This window comes from Rissa tridactyla, chromosome 1, assembly GCF_028500815.1.
Source record: "Rissa tridactyla isolate bRisTri1 chromosome 1, bRisTri1.patW.cur.20221130, whole genome shotgun sequence".
Classification (NCBI taxonomy): Eukaryota; Metazoa; Chordata; class Aves; order Charadriiformes; family Laridae; genus Rissa; species Rissa tridactyla.
Genome location: NC_071466.1, coordinates 159,622,278 through 159,631,907, shown reverse-complemented (window position 1 = coordinate 159,631,907; position 9,630 = coordinate 159,622,278). Strand labels below are relative to the sequence as shown.

General features: G+C 49.3%; 1 protein-coding gene across 1 annotated transcript; it reads left to right on the top strand.

Annotated features, from left to right (window-relative positions):
* Positions 1 to 803: 803 nt before the first annotated feature.
* CKAP4 (cytoskeleton associated protein 4) lies at positions 804 to 9,066 on the top strand. Its single transcript, XM_054222999.1, has 2 exons — positions 804 to 1,264; positions 5,933 to 9,066. Exons 1-2 carry the CDS (start codon positions 899 to 901, stop codon positions 7,262 to 7,264), a joined length of 1,698 nt encoding a protein of 565 aa, XP_054078974.1. The 5' UTR covers positions 804 to 898; the 3' UTR covers positions 7,265 to 9,066.
* Positions 9,067 to 9,630: the final 564 nt, after the last annotated feature.

The following is a 9,630-nucleotide window of genomic DNA, read 5'->3' as shown; positions in this document are numbered from 1 at the left end:
CTTCCCTGCCCTCTGTTGGGACGCGCTCTTCTGGGAGGATGGACACAGTGGGGACATGCTCTGTTGGGAAGATGGACACAGCGGGAACACGCTCGGTTGGGAAGATGAAGGCAGCGGGGACGCGCTCTGCTGGGGAAGATGAACGCAGCGGCCTCCTGCCGACGTGGAGCGCCCAGGGAGCATGCTCGGAGCGGCAAGGCTCCGCCGGGAATTTCGGTGCTGAGCTCCCAGCCCCTACCGAGCGCGCTCAGACAAAGCCGCCGGTGAACGCTGGGGGAGCTGGGGCCCTTCCTGCCAGCCGCCGTGTGCCCCAGGGACCGGCCCGGCGCCGAGCCTCCGCCCTGGCGGCACTAGAAACGAGGGGAGGTGTGGGGTGGGTTGCCCATAGGGAAAACTTTTTCTCCCCGCCTGGCTCTCGGAGCTTTGCTGCAGTCGTTCCAGGCGGCACCACAATCAAGCAGAACGCAAGTTGGGGGAGGCGGGGGCTCTGCCACCAAAACTCCATCACGCAAGGCTAAAAACCGGCAGCGGGGCCGGGCTGGGCCTGGGGGTGTTGCGAGGGGTGATGGCCCGCCGCACCCCGCGCTGAGGCGGTCCCGGTCGGGCGAGGGTCCGCCGCCACCTCCGGGGGGAGAACCTGCCCCTCCGCCCTGCCCGCCGCTCCCCCGTCCCGTTGCCTCCCTCCGGACGGGGCCGGGCCCGTGTGCGTGGCTGCTCCCGCCAGCAAGGACCGGAGCCGTCCCCGTGTGCGTGGCGGCTCCCCGGGGCGGGGGCCGGGGCGGGGCGGGGAGCGCGGCGCTGCCCGGGCCGGCTCCCCCGCCCTCCTTCCCTCCATCCCGCCCTCCTTCGCCCGCTCCCGCTGCTCCCGCTCCGCTCACGACGGCGGCGGCGTCCCGGCATGTCGGCCGCCAAGCACCGGGGCCCTAAGGGGGGCAGCCCGCCCGCCGCCGCCGCCAACGAGCGGGGCGCGCAGCCCGGCGGCGCCGAGGAGGCGGCTGCGGCGGCGGCGAAGAAGCCGGCGTCGTCGTCGCACGGCCGGGGCGGCAGGTCCGCCGCGGGGGGCGGCGGGAGCCGCTCCGGCTCTGGCCCCCGCCGCGGCTGGGCGCTGGTGCTGGGCGCCGCGCTGGTGCTGGGCGCCGCGCTGCCCGCCGGATGGTACGTGCGGCAGCTGCGGGAGGAGGTCGGGCGGAGCGCCCGGGAGAGGGAGGCCTCCGGCCGGCAGCGGCAGGAGCTGGCCGCCACCCTGGACGCCGTGGCGCAGAAGGTAGCGCGGCGCCGGGCACCGTCGGGGGGCGAGGCGAGGCGGGGCGGGGGGGCATCCCGCCGGGGCGCTCCGCCGTGGCGGCGCCGGGAGAGGGCGGGCCGGAGAGCGGCGGGGCGGGGGGCAGCAGCCGCCCCCCCCTGCAGGAGGGGGGATGGAAGCGGGGGTTTCACCCCTTAAAAATAGGCAGCCGCGCAGCTCTCGGGTAGCCCGGCTTGCGAGAAAGCAAACGTGTCCCATTCCCCGCCCCCTCCGCCTCTCCCCCCTCCGTAAAGATGCTTTCATGGCATTAGCGGGACTAATGGAGTCTGGGCCTGCAAACGTGGCCTCGGTAAAACGAGAAATCCCTGGCGGGGAGCGGAGCGGGGCCGGGGCGGGACCCCGCGGCGGACGGGCGGCCCCCGGGACTGCCCGCAGCCGGCTCTGTGCCCGGCTTTGCTGCTCCGGGGCTGGGGCGTGAAGCCATTTTATGCCGTGCAGGCAGCACGCTTTGCTGCCTTGGCAGAAGTGCAGACCTGCAGCTTGGAGAGCCTGCCGGCGGTGGTTTTACAGCTTCAGCTCTTGGCAAGTCACTTGAAACTGCGTGTGGCAGACGGGCTGCGCTTCGTCACCGCGTCGAGCGGGCAGGTGTGGGCGCCGAGGGACGTGGTGTGGTGGCGGGGTGGGACGTGGCAGGATCCTGCCTCGACGTCCCCGCACGCTCTGGAGAACAAAAGCCGTGTCAGCTTCACCGAGGAGCACAGCCCCTGCCAGAAATGCCACTCCTGCCGTACCCAGCCTTCCACCTTCCTGACGCTGCCCTGGCCAAGGGAGCGAGACTCACCATGTCTGTGGCAGTCCGGGACCATGGAAGAGCTGTGAAGTTGTTGGCAAAGGGTGTGGCTCAAGTGAAACCAAAGAAATGCTCATTTCCTTCCATGTTTTTTTTCACTCAGGCCTTATTAACCCCCAAGCTAGAGTTTCACAAGTGACACTATCCATCTGGATATGTCTTAGGGTGCCTAAAACCTTTAAAAAATGGCATCCGTGAAGGCATATCACCAACATATAATCAAGCGCCTGTCTAGGGAGTAGGTAAATCGGTTAGAAAGCGGTATGTAAAGTTATGACTGAGTCAGATCAAAGAAAAGGAAATTCTTGTCTCAGCTTGACTGCTTTCTGCACCGGGAGCCCTGCAGGTGCCCCATGTTCCCTGTGAGCTCAGGCCCTGGCTGGTGGTGGGGGGACAGGGCGGTTGGACGGGCACTGGCAGAGATCCTCTAGCCATTCTGTGACGCTCCCGGAAGCCCAGCAGCCGGCACGTGTGGAGTTTGTAGGGTCAGTCTTGGTGTTTCCTCTTCCTTCCAAGAAGGAGGAAAAGGAAATCTTGCAAGAGGGAGGGAAAAGGGTTGTTAAAGGCAGGGCTATAGTGTAGTTTCTGAAGCTAATTTTAAATCCTGGGGTTTCACTCACTGATGACTGGGCTGTGATTTGAACTAGCAAGGGTTGTTGTTTTTTCCTAGTTTTTGGGGCTTTTTTACAGACTCTTTGTATGAAGGAAGACATTGCAATGGCAGGACACACAGGATGTAAGATCACAATGCATGAGTATAGAACACAGTTATATGTGCAATATATAAGCCCTCCTAAGCATAGAGATGGATACAGTTTGCTGCCTCTGTCTCCATGTTGTTGCAGAAAATCATAGGTATATGTTACATATTCTAGGAGGGAGGTATATACCAGAAGTTTATAAATAGTTTCTTTCAAAGAGAACTGAAACTATTTGCCTGTAATTAGCAGGTGGCCGATGTCAGACATACATGCAGTAGTGCAGGAATAAAAGTTGAGGGAGGAGATGATGCAGAGTTTCGATGTAACCCTTGAAAGCTTTGCTTGCTGTGGTTTGGGGGTATCTCTACAGAAGATGATGCTTGAGGGAGAGGAGAGCAGGCTGTATTTCATTGCTTTACAGAAGTGCAGGGTCTTGCATTGTACTTTGGGAGTGCCGTCAGCGCAGGCTGCTGCCAGAAGGATCTGTCTTTTCCCTTCAGTCTTTTACTGCAGAGAGCTCCTGTCAGGAGTAAGCGTTACATAAAACTCATCTGCTTTACACATCAGCAGTAGGAGGAGAAAGGAAATGATGTGGAAGTTTAGTCTTCAATATAGCACAATTCTCAGAGAGGCCAGGGTGGTTTGGTGTTTTAAACGCAAGATAGGATGACTGGTTAGAGAAGACATAGTTGTTTTCTATCAAGGTATTTTTATCTGCTATTTATGATGTTAAACCTTTCAAGGGCTATGGTTTCAAACCTTACCAGCTATGAACACCAAACAGATGCAGCTGCACATGCAAACCAGCTGTGTAGTGAATATGAACTATTACTTCAAAGTTGTGAGTTTTACCTGTCTTGTGCAAGGGGTTTGCTTTGGACCCTGGTCACTCTTGGTTAGGACAGATCAGATTATAAGCTGGTCTAACATGAAGACCTCGGCCCATTTTATTGTGTCAGAGGTCTCTGATCTTCAAGTGGCCGTTGCAACTGGAAGTATAAGAGAATAGATTCATGTTACACCCTGAGCATTGCCCAAATTGCAGTGGAGGAGCAGGTATAAAGTACTTCCACTGCGGAGGGGTGGGATCTGTCTCTGTCAGATATACAGCAGTGGAGACCTCCTGGCCCTCGTGAGAGTTTCCCTGGCCATTTCTGATGCCTGTCGTTAGATTAACAATTGAAGATAGTTAATTGCAAACATGAATTTGGTGATTTGGTCGGAATGTGTCAAAGAAAATAACTTCTGTCATAAGAGGAGGAGATGAACTTTCCTGATTCCTGACGTCCATCTGTAGTGATACAGAAAAAGCTGTCTATTTGGAAAAAATCAGAATGAATGACAGCTAAGGTGTAATGAAAATGAGGTTGATAGATCAGTGTAATGGCTGGTGTCCTGCCGCAATACATATGGTCATACCTACTCTTTAGTTCATTTCTAGTTGCATATGTGTGCGCTACAGAATAGAAGTATAGGGAATGGAAAGTCATTACAAACCTTTTCATAGAAGAGGGGGAAAAATGGAAGCTATCTTTATGGGTATTCTTCAAACTGCGGGGTTCTATTAGAGCAAGGGCAAGTCTCATGGTCAAACTCTACAGTACTTTCACAGTGTAGACTTCCATGAAAACCAAGGAAGATTTGGCCAGGGATACCATGTACCATGCAAAAATACATGCGAATAACTTAATTTCTTATTAGTAAGCCTGTTAGGTCTTTTGAGATTAATTTCTAGCTTCAGAGTCTGACTGGGAACTGCTGGAGCCTCCTTCAGTTAAAAAGGAAAAAAATGGAAGCTCTGTATATTTCTTTTGAAGAACATATAAAATATACTTCCTTCTATTTATAAAATAAAACCACCCCTCCAGCTGTGTATCTAATCAGTAAACATGGCAGCCCATGTGGCACGGCTGATTAATATACCCCTCAGACACAGGGAGCAGCGTGAGGCAAGGCAACACGCGTTACTCAGCACTTGCCATCCTGCCAAAGCCTTGAGGTATTTGCTACGTGATGGATTCCGGTTGCAGCCAGTGGGAGTTCTTACATTGCTTTACGAAGTTTAAAAAAATACAACCCACACACACACAAAAAGATTTCTCCGCAGTCTTGAGACTGTTACTCTGCTTGGCCCCAAAATTAGGTAAGGCATACTTCCCCTTCGCTGTGCCTGGATCTTGCCTTCGAATGTGAGAGTAAATGAATGTGGTGGCCACTCACCTCTTGACCTTTTCCCTCTTGCTGCTACTAAAACCAGCTGTAAAGATAGTTTTTGTAATTGGGAGGCTTAACGGCCTGCCTGATCCAGTGGTTACAACTTTCTGTGAGTATTAACCTGAGATAGATGCGCGTCAGTTCCCTTGGCAGCTGCTGTGGCTTTGTTCTCTGTCTGTCTACCTATGTGTGCCCCTGTTCACTAAGAGCATGTGGGTGTATGCATGTGTGTGAGTAATGAGGTACTAAGTATTTAGAACATTAAAGCCTTTCTATGTTTGTTTTTTTTTTTTATCTTAAAAAATAGTTAACAAGAAAAATCTGTGTCTCCATTGGTGTCTAGGAGCAGCAGAATGTCATGATTACCACTTCCATTCCGGAGCCATTCCCAGCTCCCCTTTCCCCCTAATTTTTCCCGTTACTCTTTCTTGTCTACTTCGAAACTTCTTTCATGTTCAGCAATTGGTCTTGGGTCGATTGCCTGCTAAAGTCTAATCCCAGTTTTTCTGTATTCAGAAGCTGGGACAAGATACTCTTTGTTGTTTCCCTCCCCTTCTTTCCTCCCTTGTGGCCCACAGAAACAGGAATCATATAGGGCAGGGATGGCTCAGGGGTCCAGATGCAAACTCTGGAGATTTGAGTTTGATTTTTACTGCTGTGGATTTCCTGGATTGTCTGTGGCAAGTCAGTGAGGCCAAGGATCCTCGAGCAGAAGATGTATGTATCCATAGAGCTGTAAGGCTCTAGATGCTGGGCTTTTTGTGCCTCCCGTATGCCACAGGGTCACCTCAGGTAGGGAGCACGAAGGATTGCAAGGTGATCGTTTCATGTGGTAACAAGGGCCATAAGGATCTTAGACACAAAGGGTGAGAATGTAGGTAAGGATGAAATTGTAAGTATTAACCATGTGGATTTCTGTTTTAGGTGCGTTCCCTTCAAGCCACATTTGGAGAATTTGAGTCCATGATGAAAATTGCTCAGCAGAAGCAGGAGGTTACTGAGAAGGCTGTTAAACAAGGGGAGAGTGAAATAAACCGGATCAGCGAAGTGCTTCAGAAGCTGCAAAATGAAATTTTGAAAGACTTGTCTGACGGCATCCACATGGTGAAGGATGCAAGGGAACGAGACTTCACATCTCTGGAAAACACAGTGGAAGAGAGACTAACAGAGCTAACCAAGTCTATAAACGATAACATTGCTGTATTCACTGAAGTCCAGCAAAGGAGCCAAGATGAAATCAACAATATGAAAGCAAAGGTTAATTCACTAGGAGAAGCAGATGTGTACAAACATGAAATTAAGGTGCTAAAAGATGCTTTTGATGAGATGCAAGCATCCATGAAAACCAAAGAAAAGGACATAGAGACCCTGAAGAGTACTATAGACTCTATGGAGTCTGATGTGTATACTGAAGTGAAAGAGCTAGTCAACCTCAAACAAGAACATGAGAAATTCAAAGAGGCTGCAGACACTGAACACCTTTCATTAAAAGCTTTACAAGAGAAAGTTCTGAGAGCTGAGGATTCTATTATGCAGCTCCCTGGTGACATTAAAAGACTTGATGAAGATTTACTTCAAGTTAAAGCCGACCTCAACAAATGGGAAGAAAATGAACTCTTTAGAAAAGCATTAGAAACTTTTGGGAAGAACAGTGAAGGACTGGAGTCTCGATTGAGGCACATTGAAGACAGCCTGGAGTCTCTAGCTTCTGTTGCTGCTCAAAACAGTGAAAAGTTGCAATCTTTCTTTTCTAAGGAGGCAGAATACGAGAATAAGCTCAGTACCCTAGAACAAAGCATTACTGCTCTTCAGGGGATCTCAGATATGGACATAACTTCAGTCACAGACGTTCTGAAAAATCTTGGTGAAACACAGACCTCGCTGTACAATGACGTGGAAAACCTGAGGAGAAGCATCAGTGACCTGCCATCCTCTGGCGCTCTTCAGGATGTCCAGAAACAAATTAGTACTTTGTTGGATCAAGGAAATCTTCAGGCAGGTCAAGCACATTCTCAAGGCTATCTTGAAAAATTTTCTTCTGTGGAAGGCTCTGTAGATGAACTGAGATCTTCTGTCAGCCAGGTTGATTCCGATTTGAAAATGATAAGAACTGCAGTGGATAGTTTAGTCTCCTACTCGGTGAAAATTGAAAATAATGAGAACAACTTGGAGTCTGTGAAGAGCTCAATAGACGACCTGAGGAATGATCTGGAAAGGTTGTTTGTGAAAGTAGAAAAAATACATGAAAAAGTTTAGGCAGCGGTGCTCCTTGTGCAAATAATGGATCAAGGAGAATAGCTTTTCTATGCCCAGTTTTTTACTCTTTTTAAAAGCAATTTGATACCTCCAAAAAGAATAAGAATACTTTAATAATAGAGACAGTTCTGCTTATTTCCTTTATTTCTCTTTTGTGTAGTGTTTTTGGGTTTTTGTTTACCTTTTTTTTTTTTTTTTTAAAATTTTGTTTTAAGAAAACATGAGTTTAGTTGGGGGTTGAGTTTCTAAGGGCTCATCTTCGCTATAAAGTTGTACCGCTGTAACTGTAGTGGTGTAACTAAGGCACTACAGCCTCGTTAGCATGGGCACATATTTAATGGCATGAAGGTGTTTCACACTATGACACTAGATACCCCCCACGGAAGGGCTACAGCTGTTCTTGTACGAAAAGCGTACTGCTGTACACACTGAGAATTTTACTGGTATGTTTTGGTTTAAGAAACAAATGAACAAAACTACACCCCTATCTTAAACTGTTTAGACCGGTAAGCTTCAGTGTGGACCAGGTTTGAAGCAACTCATCCGTTTCTGCAGTTTGGGACTCAGCCATGTGGTCAGTTTACCAGGCGTCAGTTGAGCTGTAGTATATTTCTGTGAGTCCTTCAGCTGTACCAAAGACCTAAACAAGGGGTTAGCTGAACCCCCCAAAAGGAAGGTCTGAGGTAAGCGGCATTGCCTGGGGCAAAGACCTAAGAGAGGTGTTTCACTACGTGGCTGGAGAGATTCCTTTTTTGGGATCACAGGCTTCTTTCCCAGCATCTTCAGGTGCTGCTGCAGAAGATCAGGTCTTAGAAGGGACATCTGAAGGATGGGATTAGTTTCAAGAGGGTACAGTAATATTTTTGTCGTATTTTTGGGGCTGTTTACATGATGAGGCTGTGTCTTTCCTGGAAAGGCCTGATTTGTCTGTGATACAGGATTTTCTGTAAAAATGCTCATGAATTTGAATGAGGAAAGAGAAGGACCAAAATTGCACCTCTCGTGTTCCATGTATAGCAAGCATGCTAACGATAATAGTACACTCCAAAACACACAAGGGGGAAAAGGGAAAATCACCATGAAATCAGCAGAATTGCTTCTAAGGTGTATACATTTCCAAGTTTTCACACAGCTGACAGTGACCTGAACTCTTGTTACATATTCAGGACTTGGTGCCTGATTCTTGTCACCATTGTTGTCACCGGGTGCCTGCCTGGGGCACTGGTAGCAACGGATCCTTCTAGGAGCTGGTTGAGAGTGAGGAAAAAAACGTCATTCTCGAGATGTTCATTTACAAACCACTTCCTCATGGAACTTGCTAGGTTTTCTGTCTTTTTGTAAAAGATTTCTCATACCCCTCCTTTTCAAGTTTACTTTTTTAATCCGAAGATTTGGTAACAGGGTCTGCACGTGGATACCTTGGAAATAGGTTGTGCACATCATGCCCACCTCAGCCTGCTCTTGCTGGATCCGTGGCTACATTAGAAGAATAATTCTAATGAGAAGAAGAATTAGAAACAGTACGTCCCACAAGTGGTGTGCTTGTGGGAACAGTTCCGAGTTCTCCTCGGTAAATAAGATACTGAACCATATCTAGTGTTGTTCCCACTGTAAACGGGAGAGAATTGCTGGCAAAGAAAGAGGCACCAGCGGCATTAAGGTAACTGTTGTCACTGTTAGAACTGCACTGTTCTTTGTTGACTTCTCAAGTTCTTGAACAATGTTGTTTAGGTTACTGTGAAATGAACTGTATGGCTTATTTGCGGTATTTTTAATACATAATAAACATTTGGAATATTCTTTGCAGCTTTTTTTGATTGTTGCTTACTTAACGTAGTGCATCCCAGGATGCTTCCAGTGGGGTACAGGAGAGGGCTTGCGGGAAGAACCAGATGTGACGCAGCCCTATACTTGTTCACAGGGGAATGTGGAGGCAATCCTGTCTGTTGTGATTACAGAGGAACTCTTGAAAACAGACTTGAGCCAGTTCAATGCAGTGGTATTGACCAGAGTGCACAGAAGACCGAGATGCAAGGTGTGAAATAGGTGATTTATGCGTTGAAGGAACGCCGTGTCAGACACCGCCAGCAATGCCCTGGTAAGACTTTCTGAATGCCCAAAGCATGTAGAACAGAACTAATGTGCAGAAAGGACCTACCTAGATAATCTTTCCGAAGTGGCTGTTCCTTTTCGTTATCTTTGAGTTCTGGAGTACAAGGCCCATATACGGATACCAGCTTCATGAAGGATGCCTGGCTTTCAAAACTTTGGGAAAGGGTGATTTCATTTTGATTGCCTGTGAAGATGACTCCAAGCTTGCCATATAAGCAGCTTTGGAATGGTGAGAGCCAAATCTAATTTCTCCT